The sequence below is a fragment of the Panulirus ornatus genome, chromosome 12 (genome assembly GCF_036320965.1).
Source record: "Panulirus ornatus isolate Po-2019 chromosome 12, ASM3632096v1, whole genome shotgun sequence".
Lineage (NCBI taxonomy): Eukaryota > Metazoa > Arthropoda > Malacostraca > Decapoda > Palinuridae > Panulirus > Panulirus ornatus.
Window position 1 is genome coordinate 46222541 of NC_092235.1, and position 24780 is coordinate 46247320.

General features: G+C 39.8%; 1 protein-coding gene across 6 annotated transcripts in view; it reads left to right on the top strand.

Annotated features, from left to right (window-relative positions):
• Frmd5 (FERM domain containing) overlaps positions 1-24780 on the top strand; it is a 362433-nt gene that overhangs the window by 188173 nt on the left and 149480 nt on the right. For 4 of the 6 annotated variants that reach the window (XM_071667829.1, XM_071667832.1, XM_071667827.1 and 1 more), the window contains exon 7: positions 20872-20886. The exons of the other annotated variants lie outside the window; for them this stretch is intronic. In XM_071667829.1, coding sequence (XP_071523930.1) covers positions 20872-20886 — 15 coding nt within the window. The remainder of the gene's footprint in view (positions 1-20871; positions 20887-24780) is intronic. 6 annotated transcript variants of the gene reach the window in all.

Sequence of the window (24780 nt, forward strand, 5' to 3'; positions counted from 1 at the left end):
ATTATATACATGGCATATGCACTCATTGCATCCCATGAATTGTGGGCATCACCTGCAGTCAGTGTATGATTTGTTCTGATCATGTAAGTTTATTTGTTTACCCCCTCTCCTTTTATTTTCTATTTTTCTTTCTCTTGGAAGCTTTCAGTGTATGGTCCCCTTACAGAAGGAACACACATAAGGCTAATAAGGCTGTAGACTTGAGCTTCATGGTTTTTATGCACTCGAGTTAAGACCCTAATTTTTTTCATCATAGATTATAAATCTTTGCCACAAAGTTGGTTAAGTAATATCATATATAGATCATAGTTTTATATATAAGAGGTGCAAAAACGTATTTTTCTGTTTTAGTTAAATCTTGCAATGACATATGGATGTGTGCTAATGAATATTATTTTATGGAACCAGCATAAAATCAGTTGCCCTGTTGGATGGTTATGAGGTTTTCAAAGTCATTATATAATTTTTTTTCTATTTTATTCCATATCTCTGATATAGATAATAAAGATAAGATAAGAGGCAGGAGGTCAAGAGAAAGGTGCAAGAGGCAAAAAAGAGGGCAAATGAGAGTTGTGGTGAGAGAGTATCATTAAATTTTAGGGAGAATAAAAAGATTTTTGGAAGGAGGTAAATAAAGTGCGTAGGACAAGGGAACAAATGGGAACTTCAGTGAAGGGGGCTAATGGGGAGGTGATAACAAGTAGTGGTGATGTGAAAAGGAGATGGATTTAGTATTTTGAAGGTTTGTAGAATGTGTTTGATGATAGAGTGGCAGATATAGGGTCTTTTGGTCGAGATGGTGTGCAAAGTGATAAGCTTAGGGAGAATGATTTGGTAAACAGAGAAGAGGTAATAAAAGCTTTGCGAAGATAAAAGCTGGCAAGGCAGTTGGTTTGGATGGTATTGCAGTGGAATTTATTAAAAAAGGGGGTGACTGTATTGTTGACTGGTTGGTAAGGTTATTTAATGTACATATGACTCATGGTGAGGTGCCTGAGGATTGGCAGAATGCTTGCATAGTGCCATTGTACAAAGGCAAAGGGGATAAAAGTGAGTGCTCAAATTACAGAGGTGTAAGTTTGGTGAGCATTCCTGATAATTTATATGGGAGGGTATTGATTGAGAGGGTGAAGGCATGTGCAGAGCATCAGATTAGGGAATAGCAGTGTGGTTTCAGAAGTGGTAGGGGATGTGTGGATCAGGTGTATGCTTTGAAGAATGCATGTGAGAAATACTTAGAAAAGCAAATGGATTTGTATGTAGCATTTATGGATCTGGAGAAGGCATATAATAGAGTTGATAGAGATGCTCTGTGGAAGGTATTAAGAATATATGGTGTGGGAGACAAGTAGTTCGAAAGTGAAAAGTTTTTATCAAGGATGTAAGGCATGTGTTCATGTAGGAAGAGAGGAAAGTGATTGGTTCTCAGCAAATGTAGGTTTGCGGCAGTGGTGTGTGATGTCTCCATGGTTGTTTAATTTGTTTATGGATGGGGTTGTTATGGAGGTGAATGCAAGAGTTTTGGACAAAGGGGCAAGTATGCAGTCTGTTGTGGATGAGAGAGCTTGGGAAGTGAGTCAATTGTTGTTGGTTGATGATACAGCGCTGGTGGCTGATTCATGTGAGAAACTGCAGAAGCTGGTGACTGAGTTTGGTAAAGTGTGTGAAAGAAGAAAGCTGAGGGTAAATGAGAATAAGAGCAAGGCTATTAGGTACAGTAGGGTTGAGGGACAAGTCAATTGGGAGGTAAGTTTGAATGGAAAAAACTGGAGGAAGTGAATTGTTTTAGATATCTTGGGGTGGATCTGGCAGCAGATGGAACCATGGAAGCTGAAGTAAGTCATAGGGTGGGGGAGGGGGCGAAAGTTCTGGGAGCATTGAAGAATGTGTGGAAGTCGAGGACATTATCTGGGTAAGCAAAAATGGGTGTTTGAGGGAATAGTGGTTCCAACAGTGTTATATGGTTGCGAGGTGTGGGCTATAGATAGAGTTGTGTGGAGGAGGATGGATGTGCTGGAAATGAGATGTTTGAGGACAATATGTGGTGTGAGGTGGTTTGATCGAGTGGGTGATGAAAGGGTAAGAGAGATGTGTGGTAATAAAAAGAGTATGGTTGAGAGAGCAGAAGAGGGTGTTTTGAAATGGTTTAGTCACATGGAGAGAATGAGTGAGGAAAGATTGACCAAGAGGATATATGTGTCAGAGGTGGAGGGAACGAGAAGTGGGGGACCAAATTGGAGGTGGAAAGATAGAGTGAAAAAGATTTTGAGTGATCGGGGCCTGAACATGCAGGAGGGTGAAAGGCATGCAAGGAATAGAGTGAATTGGAATGATGTGGTATACTGGGGTCGACGTGCTGTCAATGGATTGAACTAGGGCATTTGAAGCATCTGGGGTAAACCATGGAAAGTTGTGTGGGGCCTGGATGTGGAAAGGGAGCTGTGGTTTCGGTGCATTATACATGACAGCAAGAGACTGAGTGTGAACGAATGTGGCATTTGTTTGTCTTTTCCTAGTGCTACCTCGCACACATGCGGGGGGAGGGGGCTGTTATTTCATGTGTGGCGGAGTGGCGATGGGAATGAATAAAGGCAGACGGTATGAATTATGTACATGTGTATGTATGTATATGTCTGTGTGTGTATATATATATGTATACGTTGAGATGTGAAGTGAATCATAGGGTAGGGGAGGGGGCGAAAGTTCTGGGAGCATTGAAGAATGTGTGGAAGTCGAGAACATTATCTTGGAAAGCAAAAATGGGTGTTTGAAGGAATAGTGGTTCCAACAATGTTATATGGTTGCAAGGCGTGGGCGATAGATAGAGTTGTGCAGAGGAGGGTGGATGTGCTGGAAATGAGATGTTTGAGGACAATATGTGGTGTGAGATGGTTTGATCGAGTAAGTAATGATAGGGTAAGAGAGATGTGTGGTAATTAAAAGAGTGTGGTTGAGAGAGCAGAAGAGGGTGTTTTGAAATGGTTTGATCACATGGAGAGAATGAGTGAGGAAAGATTGACCAAGAGGATATATGTGTTAGAGGTGGAGGGAACGAGAAGTGGGAGACCAAATTGGAGGTGGAAGGAGGGAGTGAAAAAGATTTTGAGTGATCGGGGCCTGAACATGCAGGAGGGTGAAAGGCGTGGAAGGAATAGAGTGAATTGGAACTACGTGGTATACCGGGGTCGACGTGCTGTCAACGGATTGAACCAGGGCATGTGAAGCATCTGGGGTAAACCATGGAAAGTTCTGTGGGGCCTGGATGTGGAAAGGGAGCTGTGGTTTCGATGCATTATTACATGACAGCTAGAGACTGAGTGTGAATGAATGTGGTCTTTGTTGTTTTTTCCTAGCGCTACCTTGTGCACATTGGGGGGGGAGGGGGTTGTTCTTGTGGCGGGGTGGCGATGGGAATGAATGAAGGCAGACAGTATGTATTATGTACATGTGTATATATGTATATGTCTGTGTGTGTATATATATGTATACGTTGAGATGTATAGGTATGTATATTTGCGTGTGTGGGCATGTATATATATACATGTGTATGTGGGTGGGCTGGGCCATTCTTTCGTCTGTTTCCTTGCGCTACCTCGCTAACGCGGAAGACAGCGACAAAGCAAAATAAATAAACAAGTAACGTTGAGATGTATAGGTATGTATATTTGCGTGTGTGGACATGTATGTATATACATGTGTACGTGGGTGGGTTGGGCCATTCTTTCGTCTGTTTCCTTGTGCTACCTCACCAACGCGGGAGACAGCAACACAGTAAAATCAATAAATAAATCTCTGACACCTGTTCCACCTGGAACTAACTCAGAGGGGTGACCATGCCAATAGAGTCTCCATAACTAGTGAACTCCAGTGCCACTTCTTAGCCTTTAGTGCATCAACTTTAACAAGCCACTTGCAAAGGCAGCTCTATCACAGTGTTTGCTGAGGCTCCTACCTAATGTTGACTACTTGTATCTAATGCTCCTTCCAGCTACTTCTACCTAATGTTTTTACCTAATGCTCCTGCCTAAATGTTCATACTTGCTACTTCAATTTACCACTCCTACCATTTTGCCAAAAGGCAGGGCGAGCACACAGTGCTCACTGCAGGAAAATCTAAAGTTATAAGGAATGAGCTGTGTGAGTTAAGTGTTGTCAGGTGGTCTGTATGACAAGGAGAAATTGTACATTTAAGGATAGAATGCCAGTAGTCCATGTGTTAGTGAGGCAGAAAGGTGAGACAGCTACCTGGGTCAGAGGAGTGCAACTTGACAAAAACTGAAGTGCTGGCTCACTGAGCAGATGTCACTAACCCTTCTGATACCCAGTCATTATATCCGATGGTGTGTAATTGTTGATTTGTATGTATTTTGTTCATTTTTGAAAGACTATATATAGTACATGTATAGTATAGGCCCTTCCTTCTTATTGGCCCTTGGCCTTTCACAGCCTAAATCTGGCCCTGCTTAGAGGTAAGCATTAGAACATTGTTTTCCAGACTGATAACACTGATTCAAATCACCTGGTTGTGACACCTGGAGCTGGACATTAATTAGTCAAGCCTGTTATATTATAGTTTTGTCTTATTTGTCTTAACTGATGTTTCAGTAGATAAGAGTCTCCCCTAGTTTGATCTAGCTCTCAGGGAGTTTTTTCTTTTCACAGAGATAATTTTTTATCACAAGGTTGGGAAGTTGCAAGTAATCTGTGGATGAAAATCAAACCTCCCCCAATCAAGTGATGATAGGTGGGTTGGAATTTGACCCAAGAGATTTTTTCCCAGAGCATTTTTAGTTGAGGTTTTAAACTTTTCTAGATTATGTGATATAAGATAATTATGTTTTCCTGTACGAAGCTATTAGGGGTTAAATGATGGCTTATTAGCTTGATCTGAGGGGAAGAGAGTTAGTTTTTTCTTATATAGAGAGAATTTTTTCCCCCACATGACCAGGAGTGTTGTGAGCAATATGTGGATGACCCCCACCCAAATCATGATGGCAGATTGGAATCACTTGACCCATGTAGTCTGGCAGCCCCCACCTTGGTCTTTGCTCTGCTGTGAAGCAGTGGGGAACCAGGAATACACTAACCCCTTGTAGGACTAAGATTTTCATGAGTTGTCAGTATTCATACAAAAAGAGATTTTTTTCCCGAGGACATCTTTAGCTGAGATTTTATACTTTTCTATGTTCTCTTATGAAATATAAGATCATCAGCTTTTCCTGTACATATATGCTGTGGTTTAGGGGATGGGGACCAATTGAATGGTTTAAGCCCAGCTAGTGTAATAGAGTGATTTCTAGTGCAACCATTTTGACTTTGGTTTCACCTAAGGATTAGTTTTTGCCTTATTGGGTTTTTAACACTCCTTTTTGGAGCACCTGCCAAATCAGGTAGACCAATTACATGTAACCCAGAGATCCTAATGTACTGTAATGGTCTTGCAGAACAAGGTATTTTGACTCCTTAATCTTCACTGGGATGTGTGAGGGACAAAGATTAGCCAACACCATTTATGAAAATGTACTTTACCTTAGATATTATTCTTTTGGCACTGGGTGGCCTTTCTGAACAGAAATGAGGGTCTCATATCAGTATTCTGCCAGTATTAGTGAAGTGGCAGCCTTCAGCATTAGCCTAAAGTAATGCATGATGAGGTCCTCTGTTGTATTAACATAAGACAAGATCAGAGTGTATCTCTGAGTCATTTGTGGGGTATATGATAAACTGTGTTTTTACTTATAGTGTCATATCTTGACAAGTTAACTGATGATATAGTAAGGTACATTATAAATTGTTTCCTACCTGTTTGGGTTCTGTAATAATGTCTCAGTTATATCCTTAGAATGCATGAGGGAAGGAGCTCCACCTAGAGGGCTAAAACTGAAACTAACCATTTTTACTTTCATAACATTCAGGTTTCTCTCTTACACTGGCACACTTGATTATGGTGTTTTATCTGTACAAAGGTTATTCTTGCAGGAATGAAATCGTTTATCCCCTCTTCCTTCAAGACAACCTCTTGACCCACTTCATGGTTCAACTGTTTCTGTTCTAAGACCAGCCAAGGGATCAGGCATATTGGGTTTGGAAAAACTCTCCTTCCTCTGACTCCCATGCTGCTTTTATCACTGCCTATGATCACTGCATGCATGTTTTCCTAAAGGCTCAGTGTTCCTTTATTCAAAGGACATGAGATAACTTTGTCATCCACTGGTGTTCAGCTAAGGACATCTCTAACAATTTCTGTCGTTCTACCTTTCCTTCACTTTTTTGTTCTCATAGTACTATAGCTGTCTCTCCCATTGACAAAGCAACTCTCTTTCATTCCCATTTCTCCTCTAACTTTACCTTCGATGACTCTAACATTCCTTCACCCCATGATGCTCCTCTTACTAATCCTATGCCCCTCCCGGTAATCTCTTTTTGGATTTTCCAAAAAAGTGCCTCTCTTTCTGGACACAAGCAAGGCTCATGGTCCTGATGGCATCCATCCCCGTATACTGAGTGTGCATCTGAATTTGCATCTGGGCTTGCTTATCTGTTCCATTTCTATTTAGATACCAAAATTTTTCCTTCTCCTTGAAGCATACATTGATACATCCCATCCTTAAAAACAGTGACTTTTTGACCCTCCCAACTGTCATCCTATTGCTTTGATATCTACTAATTTCCAAAGTCTTCGAATCTCTCCTCAACTCCCATATCCTCAGACACCTATCTTACATGTCTGGTCATCATCCCTGAAAGATTTTGGGGAGTCTTGTGTAGTTGTCCTTAACATACCCAAAGCTTGACAGGATGTGGCACTGGGGTCTCACCTCTAAGCTCCTTTCTTTTGGCTTCCTTCCCCCTCTTTGCCTCTTCTCATCTTGATTCGTCTGTGGCTGATCTGCCTCTGTGGTTGTTAATGGATCAGACTCCCCCCTTTTCTCCAACAACAGCGGTGTTTGTCAAAGATATGTTCTGTCCCTTACACTTTCTCCTTTTCCATGATTTTCTCTCTCCCAGAAATAATCAAATGCACATTGCTGATGACTCAACGCTGCATTCATCCACACCCACATCCCAGGCTAACTTCCAGACTTGACTATCTTGCCCTGTGCTGCATTGTTGCTTCACTTTCCCTCTTCTATAGATATTACTTTGATTTTTGCTCCCAAGAGCTGGCAGCTTGTGTTCACTCACCATTAGCTAGACCATGCAGTACTCAGCAAGCTACTGCATCACATGATTGCTCTTCGGCCATTGGCAACTCAAGGATGGGTTGTTTTGATAAGTGCTTCTTTCCCACATGTTGAAGCTTGGGAACTTTCTTCGTTCTCCTGTCTTTCACAATAACTATGACCAGGCAAATTTTGAAAGACAGGTTCTTCATTTCCTTCAAAAGTACTTTCCCTTATCTTTTCTTTTTTCTTTTCATAATTCTCTTTATATTTCACTTAATGCCCAACCTTGATGTGGACTTTTGTCTGTGGCTGGAGCCTTTGAAAAAATACAAGATCAATGTAATTCTCCCAGCAACAGAAAAGAAAAAAATTATGAGGTTTTGGGCAAGCTCTGGGAGTCTCACAATCAATTAGATAAACAGAAAGAGAAGGATTTGTATGTGGCATTTATGAATGCCTTCTGAAAGGCCTTACAAACATGGTGTGGGGAAAAAAGCTGCTAGAAGTAGAGACATTTTTATCAGGTGTGTAAGGCATGTTTTCAAGCATGAAGAGAAGAGAGTGAATAGTTCCAGGTGAAGGTTGATCTGCAGCAGGGGTATGTGATGTCTCCATGGATGTTTAATTTGTTTATGGATGGGGTAGTGGAGGAAGTATATGCAGAGTCATGGGAAAAGTGGTAATATACCATCTAAAGGGTGAAGGGACATGTTGAAACAGTGTCGTTGTGAGAGCTGAAAAGTGTGTGCTGAAATGGATTGGACATATGGAAAGATTGTAAGGAGGCTCAGATTGAGGTGTCTAAATGTGTGTGGATGTAACCAAGATGAGAAAAAAGGAGAGATAGGTAGTATGTTTGAGGAAAGGAACCTGGATGTTTTGGCTCTGAGTGAAATGAAGCTCAAGGGTAAAAGGGAAGAGTGGTTTGGGAATGTCTTGGGAGTAAAGTCAGGGGCTGGTGAGGAGACAAAAGCAAAGGAAGGAGTAGCACTACTCCTGAAGCAATTGTGGAAGTATTTGATAGAGTGTAAGAAAATATACTCTAGATTGCTATGGGTAAAACTGAAAGTGGATGGAGAGAGAAGGGTTATTATTGGTGTCTATGGACCTGGTCATGAGAAGAAAGATAATGAGAGGCAAGTGTTTTGGGAGCAGCTGAGTGAGTGTGTTATTGGATTTGATGCACGAGATCAGGTTATAGTGATGGGTGATTTCAATGCAAAGGTGAGTAATGTGGCAGTTGAGGGTATAATTGGTGTACATAGGGTGTTCAGTGTTGTAAATGGAAATGGTGAAGAGCTTGTAGATTTGTGTGCTGAAAAAAGGACTGGTGATTGGGAGTACCTGGTTTGAAAAGAGAGATATACATAAGTATACGTATGTATACGTATAAGTAGGAGAGATGGCCAGAGAGCATTGTTGCATTACGTGTAAATTGATAGGCGCTCAAAAGAGAGACTTTTGGATGTTAATGGGCTGAGGGGGGAAACTGGAGGGATGTCTGATCATTATCACATCCAGGCCTCACAAAACTTTCCATGGTTTACCCTAGATGCTTCACATGCCCTGGTTCAATCCATTGACATCACATTGACCCCAATATACCACATCATTTCAATTCAGTCTATTCCTTGCACGCCTTTCACCCTCCTGCATGTTCAGGCCCCGATCGCTCAAAATCTTTCTCACTCCCTCCTTCCACCTACACTTTGGTCTCCCACTTCTCCTTGTTCCCTCCACCTCTGACACATATATCCTCTTTGTCAATCTTTCCTCACTCATTCTCTCCATGTGACCAAACCATTTCAATGCACTCTCTTTTGCTCTCTCAGCCACACTCTTTATATTACCACACATCTCTCTTACCCTTTCATTACTTACTCGATCAAACCACCTCACGCCACATATTGTCCTCAAACATCTCATTTCCAACGCATCCACCCTCCTCCACACAACTCTATCTATAGCACATGCCTTGCACCCATATAACATTGTTGGAACCACTATCCCTTCAAACATACCCATTTTTGCTTTCAGAGATAATATTCTTGCCTTCCACACATTCTTCAATGCTCCCAGCACTTTAGCCCCTACACCACCCTGTGACTCACTTTCATGGTTCCATCCACTGCAGACTTGCCTCCCAATTGCCTTGTCCCTCAACCCTACTGTACCTAATAACCTTGCTCTTATTCACATTTACTCTCAGCTTTCTTCCTTCTCACATTTTACCAAACTCACCAGCTTCTGCAGTTTCTCACCTGAATCAGCCACCAGCGCTGTATCATCAGCGAACAACAGCTGACTCACTTCCCAAGCCCTCTTATTGACAACAGACCGCATACTTGCCCCTCTCTCCAAAACTCTTGCATTCACCTCCCTAACAACCCCACCCATAAACAAATTAAACAACCATGGAGACATCACGCACCCCTGCCGCAAACCGACATTCACTGGGAACCAGTCACTTACCTTTCTCCCTACTCGTACACATGCCTTACATCCTTGATACAAACTTTGCCTCTAGCAACTTACCTCCCACCCCATATACTCTTAATACCTTCCACAGAGCATCTCTATCAACTCATATCATATGCCTTCTCCAGATCCATAAATGCTACATACAAATCCATTTGCTTTTCTAAGTATTTCTCACATATATTTTTCAAAGCCAACACCTGATCCACACGTCCTCTACCTTTTCTGAAACCACACTGCTCTTCCCAAATCTGATGCTCTGTACATGCCTTCACCTTCACAATCAATACCCTCCCGTATAATTTCACAGGAATACTCAACAAACTTTTTAAAATAATTATGTATTTATTATTTATTATAGTTTGTCGCTGTCTCTTGCGTTAGCGAGGTAGCGCAAGGAAACAGATGAAAGCATGGCCCAACCCACCCACATACACATGTATATACATACACGTCCACACACACACACATATACAGACCTATACATCTCAACATATACATATATATACATACACAGACATATGCATATATACACATGTACATAATTAGTACTCTCTTCTCTTATTCATTCCCGTCGCCACCCCGCCACACATGAAATGAAAAACCCCCTCCCCCGCATGTGTGCGAGGTAGCACTAGAAAAAGACAATAAAGGCCACATTCGCTCACACTCAATCTCTAGCTGTCATGTATAATGCACCGAAACCACAGCTCCCTTTCCACACCCAGGCCCCACAGAACTTTCCATGGTTTACCCCAGATGCTTCACATGCCCTGGTTCAATCCATTGACAGCACATCAATCCCCAGTATACCACATCGTTCCAATTCACTTTATTCCTTGCACGCCTTTCACCCTCCTGCATGTTCAGGCCTCGATCGATCAAAATCTTTCCAACCCAATTTGGTCTCCCACTTCTCCTCGTTCCCTCCACAAAACACTCTCTTCTGCTCTCTCAACCACATTCTTTTTATTACCACACATCTCTCTTACCTTTTTATTACCACACATGTCTCTTCCCTTTATTACTTAATCAAACCACTTCAAACCACATATTGTCCTCAAACATCTCATTTCCAGCACATCCACCCTCCTCCACACAACTCTATCTGTAGCCCATGCCTCGCAACCATAAAAATTGTTGGAACCACTATTCCTTCAAACACAACCATCTTTGCTTTCCAAGATAACTCTCTTGACTTCCACACATTTTCAATGCTCCCAGAACTTTTGCCCCCTCTCCCACCCTATGATTCACTTCCGCTTCCATAGTTCCATCCACTGCCAAATCCACTCTCAGATATCTAAAACACTTCACTTCCTCCAGTTTTTCTCCATTCAAACTTACCTCCCAATTGACTTGTCCATCAACCCTACCGTACCTAATAACCTTGCTCTTATTCACATTTACTCTCAGCTTTCTTCTTTCACACACTTTACCAAACTCAGTCACAAAATTCTGCAGTTTCTCACATGAGTCAGCCACCAGTGCTGTATCATCAGTGAACAACAGCTGACTCACTTCCCAAGCTCTCTCATGCACAACAGACTGCATACTTGCCTCTTTTTCCAAAACTCTTGCATTCACCTCCCTAACAACCCCATCCATAAACAAATTAAACAACCATGGAGACATCAGACATCCCTGCTGCAAACCAACATTCACTGAAAACCAATCACTTTCCTCTCTTCCTACATGTACACATGCCTTACACCCTTGATAGAAACTTTTCACTGCTTCTAACAACTTGCCTGCCACACCATATGTTCTTAATACCTTTCACAGAGCATCCCTATCAACTCTACCATATGCCTTTTCCAGATCCGTAAATGCTACATACAAATCCATTTGTTTCTCTAAGTTTTTCTCACATACATTCTTCAAAGCAAACACCTGATCCACACATCCTCTACCACTTCTGAAACCACACTGCTCTTCCCCAATCTGATGCTCTGTACATGCATTCACCCTCCTGCATGTTCAGGCCCCTATCGCTCAAAATCGTTTTCACTCCATCTTCCCTCCCATATAATTTCCCAGGAATACTCACCAAACTTATACCTCTGTAATTTGAGCAGTCACTCTTATCCCCTTTGCCTTTGTACAATGGCACTATGCAAGCATTCCGCCAGTCCTCAGGCACCTCACCATGAGTCATACATACATTAAATAATCTTACCAACCAGTCAACAATACAGTCACCCCCTTTTTTGATGAATTCCACTGCAGTACCATCAAAACCCGCTCCCTTGTCGGCTTTCATCTTCCGCAAAGCTTTTACTACCTCTTCTCTGCTTACCAAATCATTCTCCCTAACCCTCTCACTTTGCACACCACCTCGACCAGAACACCCTATATCTGCCACTCTATAATCAAACACATTCACCTAACCTTCAAAATACTCACTCCATCTTCTCACATCACCACTACTTGTTATTACCTCCCCATTTGCCCCCTTCACTGATGTTCCCATTTGTTCCCTTGTCTTATGCACGTTATTTACCTTCTTCCAAAACATTTCTTTATTCTCCCTAAAATTTAATGATACTCTCTCATCCCAACTCTCATTTGCCCTCTTTTTCACCTCTTGCACTTTTCTCTTGACCTCCTGCCTCTTTGTTTTATATATCTCTCAGTCATTTGCATTATTTCCCTGCAAAAATTGTCCAAATGACTCTCTCTTCTCTTTCACTAACAATCTTACTTTTTCATCCCACCACTCACTACCCTTTCTAATCTGCCCACCCCCCAAGCTTCTCATGCCACATGCATCTTTTGCGCAAGCCATCACTGCTTCCCTAAATACTCCCCATTCCTCCGCCACTCCCCTTACGTCCTTTGTTCTCACTTTTTTCTATTCTGTACTCAGTCTCTCCTGGTACTTCCTCTCACAAGTCTCCTTCCCAAGCTCACTTACTCTCACCACTCTCTTCACCCCAACATTCTCTCTTCTTTTCTGAAAACCTCTACAAATCTTCACCTTCACCTCCACAAGATAATGATCAGACATCCCTCCAGTTGTTTTTTATTTATTATACTTTTTCGGTGTCTCCCGCATTAGTGAGGTTGCACAAGGAAACAGACGAAAAAATGGTCCAACCCATCCACTTACACATGTATATACATAAATGCCCACACACGCATATATACATACCTATACATCTCAACGTATACATATATGTACATATATACACATGTACATACTTCATACTTGCTGCCTTTATTCATTTCCATCGCCACCCCACCCCACCTGAAATGACACCCTCCTTCCCCACACACGCGCGAGATAGCGCTAGGAAAGGACAACAAAAGGCCACATTCATACACACTCAGCCTCTAGCTGTCATGTATAAGGCACTGAAACCACAGCTCCCTTTCCACATCCAGGCCCCATGAAATTTTCCATGGTTTACCCCAGATGATTCACATGCCCTGGTTCAATCCATGGACAGCATGTTGACCCCAGTATACCACATCGTTCCAGTTCACTCTATTCCTTGCATGCCTTTCACTTTCCTGCATGTACAGGCCCCGATTGCTCAAAATCTTTTTCACTCCATCCTTCCCACTTCTTGTTCCCTCCCCCTTTAACACATATATCCTCTTTGTCAGTCTTTCCTCACTCATTCTCTCCATGTGACCAAACTATTTCAATACACCCTCTTCTGCTCTCTCAACTACACTCTTTTCATTACCACACTCCTCTCTTACCCTTTCATTACTTACTCGATCAAACCACCTCACACCACATATTGTCCTCAAACATCTTATTTCCAACACATCCACCCTCCTCCACACAACCATATCTATAGCCCACACCTCACAACCATATAACATTGTTGGAACCACTATTCCTTCAAATAGATATATATATATTCCTATTCCTATGAGTCCACGGGGAAGATCACGCGCAAAATTGTGATCCTTTCCAATATATTCCTACGAGTCCAAGGGGAAAATGAAACACGATAAGTTCCCAAGTGCACTTTCATGTAATAATCACAACATTAGGGGAGACACGAGAGAGAAATATCAGTTAATATACATCAAAGAGACAAAGCTAGTACGCCATTTGGTGAACATGTGATTGTCCAAGACATACTACGAGCGTTCATAAACTTATCACTTTACAAATTTTTTCAACAATAAAGTTATCTAATTTGTATAGACCATCACTAATATTAAGATTATAATTCTTTGTGTATTTGATGATAAAAGATTCAATGATATTTCTTGTGGTAATAGAGTTAATAACTTAGATGGCATTACTCCAGTCAATACAATGATTATAGCTTTTAACATGGTTAAACAAGGCATTTGATTCTTGTCCCGTTCTTATACTATATTTATGTTGCTTAAGTCTAACAGAAAGATCCTTACCAGTCTGCCCAACATAAAATTTATCACAATTTCCACATGGCACTTTATAGATGCATCCAAGAGAATTTTCTGGTGAATTCCTCATAAATAAGATATTCTTCTTAGTATTATTGTTGCTGAAGGCAACATTTATATTAAAGGATTTAAGGAACATGGGAAGTAAAGTGAAATTATTATTAAAAGGGAGAAGTAAAAGATTCTTGGTTTCAGTTGGAGGTTTGGGCTCACCTCTATAAAATGATTTCTTTGCTAACTTAAGGGATTTATCAATGAAAGATCTAGGGTACTTTAACATAGAACCAATAGAATATATCTTCTCAAACTCATCATCAATAAACTCTGGACTGCAAATACGTAATGCCCTAAGGAACATAGATTGAATTGATGATAATTTATCTCTGTCATGTTGAGATGAGTAGTAATGGATATATGAGCATACATTGGCAGGTTTTTTGTATATGCTAAACTTAAACTTGTTTCCTTGCCCATGGATCATGCAGTCTAAAAATGGTAACATACCATTATTTTCATTTTCTACAGTAAATTTGATGGAAGGTACTAAATTGTTAAGTAAGGGGAGAAATATTTGTAAATTTTCATTTGTTGGCCAAAGACAAAGAACATCATCTACATATCTAAACCAAATTGCATTTGAAGGTAAGATATCCTTTAGTAATTTTGTTTCAAAAAATTCCATATAATGATTACTTAGAACAGGTGAAAGAGGGTTACCCATTGCCATACCAAATTTTTGAGCATAATGATCTCCATTGAATTGAAATACACAACTCTTTTATACACAATTTTATCAGTTCAATGAAAAGAGACTGTTTATTCCATCTGCTGCTAAGTCCACTTCCAGATATCTAAAACACTTCACTTCCTCCATTTTCTTTTCCATTGAATCATACCTCCCATTTAGATAGTCTCAATCCTACTGAACCTAATACCCGTGCTCTTATTCTCATTTACTCTCAACTTTCTTCTTTCACACATTTTACTAAGCTCAGTCGCCAACTTCTGCAGTTTCTCCCCCGAATCAACCACCAGCGCTGTATCATAAGTGAACAACAACTGACTCACTTCCCAAGCTATCTCATCCAGAACAGACTGCATACTTGCCCCTCTCTCCAAAACTTGCATTCACCTCCCTAAACACCCCATCCATAAACAAATCAAAAAACCATGGTGACATCATGCATTGATACTCAACAAACTTATGCCTCTGTAGTTTGAACACTCACCTTTATCCCCTTTGCCTTTTGACAATGGCATTATGCATGCATTCCACCAATCATTAGGCACTTCACCATAGTCCATACATACATTGAATATCCTTGCCAACAAAGCAACACAGTCACCCTCTTTCTCAATAAATTCTACTACAATTCCATCCAAACCCACCGCCTTTCTAGATTTCATCTTCTGCAAAGCTTTCACTACCTCTTCTCAACCTGAGGATTAGTGAAATGAATGCATAGTGCCATTGTATAATGGTAAGGGGAATAAAAGAGATTGCTCAAACTACAGAGGTTTATGTTTGTTGAGTATACTTGATGAATTGTACAGGAGGATATTGACTGAGAATGAAGGCATGTACAGAGCATCAAATTTGGGAGGACCAGTGTGGTTTCAGATGTGGTAGAGGATGTGTGTATCATGTATTTGCTTTAAAGAATATGTGTGAAAAATTATTAGAGAAACAGATAGATTTGTAAGTGGAATTTTTGGATCTGGAGAAAGCACATGATAAGTTTGATAGAGATGCCTTGTGGAAGGTCTTAAGAATACACCCTATGGGAGGAAAGCTGCTAGAATCAGTGAGAAGTTTTAAATCAAGGGTGAAAGGTATGTGTACAAGTAGGAAGAGAAGAGGGTGAATGGTCTAAGTGAAGGTTGTTCTGCATTATGAATGTGTGATGTCACCATGGTTGTTCAGTTTGTTTATAGATGGGATGGTAATGGAGGTAAATTTGAGAATCTCAGAGAGAGGGATGAATAGGCAGTCTGTTGGTGATGAGAGGGTCTTGGAAGTGCTGGAGTTATTGTTTGCTGATGATAAAGCACTAGTGGTGGATTCAAGGGAGAAACCATAAGAGTTTGTGTGTGAGTTCAAGAGTATGTGAAAGGAGGGAATTGATAGTAAACATGAATAAGAGCAAGGTTCAGCAGGGTTGAAGGACAGGTTAGTTGGAATGTGAGTTTGAATGGAGAAAACTTGGAGGAAGTGAAGAGTGTGATATAACCGGGATTGTAAGTGTCAGCAGATGTAACCATGGAAGCAAAAGTGAGTCATAGGGTGGTGGAGGGGGCTAAGGTTATGGTAGAACTGAAGAATGTGTGGGAATGGAGAGCATTTTCTGAGAGGGTAAAATTGGTTATGTTTGAAGGTATAGTAGTCCCAACAATATTACATGGGTGCAAGACATGGGCTAAAGATAATGCCATGTGGATGGTGATGGATGTGTTGTAAATGTTTGATGACAATATGTGGTGTGAGGTGGTTTGACCACTTAAGTAACAAAAAGGTGAGAGAGAAGTGTGGTGATAAAAAGAGTGTGGTTGAGCAAACTTTAGAGTGTGGCCTGAAATAGCATAGACATATGGAGAGAATGTGTGAGGAAAGAAGAATGGGAAGACCAAATTTGAGATAGGTGGATTGAGTGAAAAAGATTTTGAGCGATTGGGGGCCTGAAGATGCAGGAGGGTGAGAGGAATGCATGAGGTGAATTGAACTGAAAAAATGTGGTATACTGGGGTCAATATTCTGTCAGTGGAATGAACCAGGGCATGAGAAGCATCCAGGATAAACCATGGAAAGGTTTATGGAGCCCAGTTGTGAATAGTGAACTGTGGTTTCAATGCATTACATATGAATGCTAGAGAATGGATGTCAGCAGATATGGCATTTCTTTGTTTCTGAGGTTAAGTCACTAGTGCAGGAAGTGGCAATCAGGTATGAAAAACATTTACTTTTAAATGTTCTTGAAATTGTTTGGTCATGTGACTGAATTGCAGATTACACATTTAGGGAAAAGTATATAGCAAAAGCATTATTCTTCACAAAAAGTTCTGCAGGGGAATGTGTTAAAAAGTTGTCTAGAAACAACAAAATCCTCTCAGTTTTCTTCAAGCTTGTCTTCCATACAATAAGCATGCAATGCTGGTACAAAGTGGTTATGGAATCAGTCAGAAAACAAGTCCCTGGTTATCTATGCTTCCTTATTTGCATAATGATAAGCAGATAAGGTTCATATATGCTTTAAGCAGTGTGGACGTTTGCTCTTTCTGATCACTGCAAGTTTACATTTGTGAGGGCATGCCTTATTTGCACACTTGAGAAAAGTCAGACAGTCTTTAGCTTTCTTCACATTAAGTTTATTGGTGCCATCTCATCAGCTGTTGTTAGAGTTTTTCTTGGAATATAGCACCAGGACAGTGAAGTTTCATTTGCTCTATGATTGGTTCAGAAGAAAGGCTTTGTCCAATATTGCATTCACAAGGTCTTCATTGTAACTTTCCTCTGCCTCATGATCAGCATAAAGCATTATGACCACAGATTTTTAGATATTTTATACCCTACTGCTTCATGAATATCTGCAACCAACCTGCTGAATATTCAAAGCCACCTTCAGTCTTCAGGTCTTTATGATATATATGATATATCTTAGCTTGTCAGGATACCAATATACCATTTAGCAACATAAGTTTACCCCATGTAGATGAGTCCATTCTTTTAACACACTATCAAGATCTTTATTTTCACCCTATGCATTGTTTTCCTATTTCTCTTCCATTTCTGTTCATTGCTTTCAACATAAAACTTCAACAGTGTATCTTTGTTTCTATAAATCTTATATGGTGGTCATTCCTGCTTCACAATCCTTGTTAAGTCACTTCACAGACACACTATGATCATGTTGCTACAGTAACTCCACTGTTTTTGCTCTTGTTAATCAGAGGTGCTTTTTTCTAACTGATGCCCATAGGGATGGCTGCAACTCTCTTGACAATATGCAGTAAATTCACAGCTGCAAAGCACAAAATGGCAGGCAAAGGTTAATCCTACTAGGAGAGACTCACATTGCCTGGGAAGTTAACTTTTGGTTTTTGTAGGCTTTCAGTTTTTAGAATTTTGGAAAATGGATTCTCAACCTGTATTTGTATTTAGATGTACTAAGATATATAAAAATACAGGAAAGTAATCAGTGATAAAAGTTTTGAAGCATTTTTAAGAGTAAATAAATGAAACCTTGGACTGTAGTGATTCATCACAACCATTCACACCACTGGCCTGAAGGATTGGGGTTTCAGATGTAGTATTCCTAGCCAATATGAGTTTTAGGATTCTATCCCATCTTTGGCCCAAGGTCAGGCCAATTATGGGCACTCAAAATGAAGTTGTGGAGAATGTTATATCAAGCTCTTATAAAACAAAATGCCTGGAACCTTTCATCCTCAGAGGATGACTTTATGAGTGGGATTTGAAACCTTTAAGATTTGGTCGTGTGGATATTCTTCAGCTTCAGAAAGTTGATTTTGCTTGCTTGTAAGTGACTTCTTTAACCCTTAGACTGCAACATACCAGGAAAGTTGTTCACTTGACAGGCTGCAGTTCACCAGTAGAGTGGCAAAGACTTTTGCCAGCAGTATTCTAAATTCCCGCTGGTGTATGATTCCATTACTTATGCAAAGACTTTTGCCAGCAGTATTCTAAATTCCTAGCTGGTGTATGATTCTATCACTTATCCACAGATGTTGCTAGAAATGTAACATCAAAGCTAGAGAAGATGATACTCATCACAGTCACCTGTACATTGTCAAAAAAATCTAATTGAATCATTGTGGGAAGCCTGAATTATATGGCAACTTTTTTTTTTTTTTTTTTGCTTTGTCGCTGTCTCCCGCGTTTGCGAGGTAGCGCAAGGAAACAGACGAAAGAAATGGCCCAACCCACCCCCATACACATGTATATACATACGTCCACACACGCAAATATACATACCAACACAGCTTTCCATGGTTTACCCCAGATGCTTCACATGCCCTGATTCAATCCACTGACAGCACGTCAACCCCGGTATACCACATCGCTCCAATTCACTCTATTCCTTGCCCTCCTTTGACCCTCCTGCATGTTCAGGCCCCGATCACACAAAATCTTTTTTACTCCATCTTTCCACCTCCAATTTGGTCTCCCTCTTCTCCTCGTTCCCTCCACCTCTGACACATATATCCTCTTGGTCAATCTTTCCTCACTCATTCTCTCCATGTGCCCAAACCATTTCAAAACACCCTCTTCTGCTCTCTCAACCACGCTCTTTTTATTTCCACACATCTCTCTTACCCTTACGTTACTTACTCAATCAAACCACCTCACACCACACATTGTCCTCAAACATCTCATTTCCAGCACATCCATCCTCCTGCGCACAACTCTATCCATAGCCCACGCCTCGCAACCATACAACATTGTTGGAACCACTATTCCTTCAAACATACCCATTTTTTCTTTCCGAGACAATGTTCTCGACTTCCACACATTCTTCAAGGCTCCTAGAATTTTCGCTCCCTCCCCCACCCTATGATCCACTTCCGCTTCCATGGTTCCATCCGCTGCCAGATCCACTCCCAGATATCTAAAACACTTCACTTCCTCCAGTTTTTCTCCAGTATTCAAATAGGAAAATGTTCTGTGTGTATAAATGATATGTAAATACATGATGTGTTTAATACAAGAAAATGTGTAAGATATGTAAAAAAAAAAAATATATGTAAATGATAATCTGAGATGTGTAAAATTTTGGATAAAAGGAAAATCATAAAGTGTCTTGTAAGTTTAAGCGTACATAGAAAGAAATAATATCAGGAAAAAAACAATATTAATCTTATACTTACTTAAATAAGGAGCCTTTATGCCATCAGCTGGGATCTTTTCCCCATCTACTCACCAATCCCTTATACCAATGTAGAGGAAAGACTAATACGTTTATCAGTATTTTCTTCAGAGGCATGTGACATAGAGATATTAACTAAGGAAAAAAATGAGCGTTATATGTATGGTGCAGTCTGAGGACTGATAATTTAGCCTCAAAGTTTTAGTTTTGTGTAGGTCACTTGTATCTAAGAGAGTCTATGTTTAGAGTTAACATCCATCTGCTACAAGTTACTTATAAGTAATATCTTTGTTGGCTATTGTCTCCTGTTTAGTGCACACCTGAGCACACTGGGATGAAGATTTAGAGATAGCATTTACATGTGTATGTTTTTGTTATCATATACTATAATGCCAGGACCCTTTCTCTATGGGGCTCCTGCAACTTTGAGACTGTTAGAAAACAATCAGAGACAATCTGAAGTAGGGAAAAGTTGACACTTATGGAGCAAGCATTTCTTTGATGGGACTTCACTCTCTCTCATTAGCTGATGTTTACACAGCCTTGCTAGAGATGACTTTCCATTTGTGGCACAACTACAGAGGAATGAAATCATGTTAAATCAATATGATTTACATTTACCACTATACATGTACTGATATTTTACAAGAATCATTCTTATAATTTGGAGAACAGTGAATAAGTGATATGTACAGGTGTACACCTACCTACAATCATTTGTTTTTCTTTGATATAAGGAAGCCTCCATTATTTAGATTATAAGCATGAGAAGGTGTATGCTCACCAGAATATTACAGCAGGATGTCTCACAAGTTAGTACTAGACACTTGTAAATTATTAAAGTGTATTTAGTAAGTAACTTCTATTTAGTTAGCCTTTTTTGTTATGAGATTTAATCAAGCCATTTTCATATACTGATGATCCATCATGCTTTGCATGCTGTGAACTAGGATGCAAGAACTAAGGTGAGTAGAATTCTTATTGTAGAAAGAGTTTTCTTCACTAACAGTCAACTTGTGAGTAAGAGAATGAGACAGTTCCACTGTCTTTGGGAATGAGAGGCAAAATCCAGTATCAGCTTGTAGGTAATTCAACCATCTGTCCACCAAGGACAGGATCACTGTGCATGAGCCAGTGCTTGCCACTGTCCCTTGTAAAAGATTGAGGCTAACAGCACAAGCTCAAATTGGGTTGTAACAAGCACCCCTGGTTTTTCAATCCCTGCATTGAGCTCATTTCTGCACTTGCATTTATGTTTTCAACCCATTTTCCCTGTTCATGAATCATCACATCTCTTAAACAAAATATCCTGTATCAGAGCTTCCTTTTATGTATAGGGGAACAAAGGGATAGGTTGTTTGCTCCAGTTAAGTTATTATGAGATTCAGCAACCAGAAGTAATGGTATGATATGAAAAGGAACAAGATGTAATAACAACATGGGTAAAAGTATCTTAAGTTGTATATTTGAGGCAAAAATCTAAAACTTTTCTATAAATTTATCAGCACATAGCTGTCATTTAAAGGGCAGCTAATTTGCTAAAGGATTCAGAGGGAAGAATGTTAGTATATGTGAGAAAGTGAATGACAAGTTTGAGAGTATTTTCCTTGTGGAAGACAGTATAACCCCAGCCAATGAGGAAGGGAGTCTTAGAAAGCAGCGAGATATCTAGAAAAGCCATTAACTGAATACCAAAAGGCTCATGGACAGGACAAAATTTCACCATATGTGCTCAAGGTGTGTGGAGGAAGATACAGGGAGAAGGGCAAACATCATACATATCTGTAAGAAAGGACATTGGAAACAGGCATGAAAGAGATAATTAGAAAGCAAATGGACAGTTTTCTACAAAATAGATTACTTAAGTGAGAGGCAAAATGGTTTTAAAAGATCATGTGTAACAAGCCCTTTAGAATTTGTGAGAGTGAACCCTGTCTTAGACTCCAGGAAAGACTAGGTGGTCTGACTATGTCTGGACTGCCAGAGAGCATTTTTCACTAATGTATGGGGGGCTGAGCAAGAAGCTGGATGTCCAGGTAGGAATAAAGGGAAACAGCTTCAATGGAAAGAAGATTATATCAGTGGAAGGAAACAAAGAGCACATGTCAGAGGAGCCTTCTCCAAATAAGTCAAAGTGATCATTGGAGTACCACAGGGTTTTATGTTTTGGGTCCATTACTCTTCTTAATTTCTGTAAATGACTTGCCTGAAGATAAAGACTCCTACCTAAATGTGTTTCCAGACAATGCAAAGGTCATGAGGGAAATGAAAAGTGAGGAGGATTGCATCAACTTATAAGAGGAGCTAAACTGACTCCAAAGTTGGTCTATTACATGGCTGATGAAATTCAATTTCAGCAAATGTAAAGAAATGAGGTTGAGACAGAGTGAGAGAATATTTCAACATGATTATTATCTCACAGGAAATAAACTTCATGATTCAGTGTTTGAGGACTTGGAAGTCGACAACACCCCTAACCTGTTGCCAGAGTTCCACATTAGGAGTATAGTTAAGGAGACAAGCTCTCTACTGGCAAATATCAGAAAAACTTTCAGGTATATGGATAAGGAAATATATGACAAGCTGTTCATATCCTCTGCTTAAGGCCAAAATTAGAATATGCTTCTTGTGTTTAGTCACTGCACACAATGAAATATAAATAGAAAAGGTCTGGAGGAGGGTAGCAAAGATGATACAAGACTTTAAGGAATTAAGTTAAAGGGAAAGGCTGGAGACTTTAGTTTGCCCATCTTGGAAAAGATAAGTGAAGAGTGACTTGATCACAGCCTTGAAGTTTTTAAAACAGATCGATGACATAGACAAAGAACAGTTATTCAAGAAATGTAGGGTCAGAGCAACCAGAGGATAAAGTAGGAAATTAAGAAATTTTTAAACAGATGTAAGGAAGGACTTTTATAGTATAAGATTGGTGGATGAATGGAACAAAATGACTAAGGACATGATTGATTCTGACAGTATGTATAAATTTAAGGAGCTGTATGATAGAAGAAAATGTTCAGGAGATGGGGTAAGTGTGAGTGTTAAACTCCCTCCCTGTTCTGTACAGATAGGTAATTACACATGCATGCACACACATACATATCTTTTGTATTATGAAGGCAGCCTGAAATACACTGCTCAAAAGAGTATATAATTAATTTATGAGTATTTGATTTTTTTCATAAAGCAAAAGAAAACTTAGAAAAGGCAGTCACTCACCATATGAGTAACCATAAGTAGCAGAATATCTTGGTCCTTCTCAGAAGAGTTTACAAATTTTCAGATTATGCATGGTCCAACTCGTACTCTTATATACTGTACAAGAACTTACACTTAGTTTCTTACACTAGATCTTATTCTACACATGAGTTTCTTATGCTAGATCCTAACCTGCATGTGAATTTACTTCAACATTTAGATTTCTGTCATTGATTTTTGCAATTTTTCTAACAGTTTTACAGTCTACACATGAGTTTACCTAAATTTTTTATTTCATAAAAATAGATTTTTTTTATGAAATAATATAAACTTAGATATTTACATTTTATCAGTTTATGTTTTTTCTTGATATATGTATTAGTTTATACACTAATCTACTTCACTGTCTACTTTGTACCATTGTCTTCTAACATCAAAACACACGTGATACTTGCTGCAAGGTTGGAGTGATCACAGATGTCATGTTTTTTTCTGCATGGCTCTCATCCTCCTTGCTTTCATTGCTCTCTTCTATATCATACACTCCAGATTCATTCTCCTCAGCTTATATGTCAGATTGAAACAGAGTTTCCTCTTCATCTGATGGTTTGTCTAACACTTGCTTTATTTTATGGAGCATAAGTATTGTACGATATTTCCATATATGGTGAACTTGTGGAGGAAGGTGAAATACTCAATGGACTTGACACACAGCTCTCTACCATGATAACATGAAGGATACTGGGGACATTAGGCATCCTCAGAGACTTATATCTTGTTGCATTGCCATCTATGAGCAGTCTGTAGAGTGTCAAATGCCTGTATAATTCAACATGTTGGAAAAGTTTATTAACATAGCATCTTGATCATATGGTGTTATCCAAGTACCTTTTGGATGTTTGCAAAATGTGGTTGTACACTTTTTTTCAGATCCAGGTTACTATCATCAGAGGCGATCATAGGACAAACAGCCATTATTAGATTGCCATTCTTGTTTCACTTCAAGTAGACATTTCTGCTGCACTCAGTGCTCTCCTTCCAGAGTATGGATTATGAGTATCCAGTGAAGGACTTAAAAACCCCTCTCTGTCAGTTGGAACTGAAAACAACATCCACTTGGAACTTTTCTGAGTTTCTTGATCTCAGCATCATCACATTGGTGGGCAAAATCCCACTCCACTTAGTCTTATACCTGTAGGCCAAGATAGGTCAGCCATCAATCCTGGGTATTTCATGACTGAAATTTTTCCTCTCATTATGCCTCTTTACTAAAGATATAACTCATTGTAATCAGGTCTTCCACAGCCTGCCAGTATCTGTCAATGTGAAGGGCTTATCAAGTAGTTTGTAAAAGCAGACTTATCAGTCACCATTTCAGAGGTCATGTGCCTGTGTCCTTGCTTCTCTGTTCTGCAAACAGAATGAGGCTGCTAATGCCATCCATCTAGAGATCTCATCAAGAACCCCTAAAATTGATCTTATAGTTCTAAAGGTAACAGTCTCCTCTATACTGCATTGCATTTTCCTTCAATGACCCTGAGCTTCTTGATTACACCTTAAATGGTCCTTAAGGAAGTTGTAGAAGTTGTTCATCCTCCTACTTGCTTATCCACAATTGCTGAAACCTAACTCCTCAAGTCACTGTTTCTCATCATTTTATC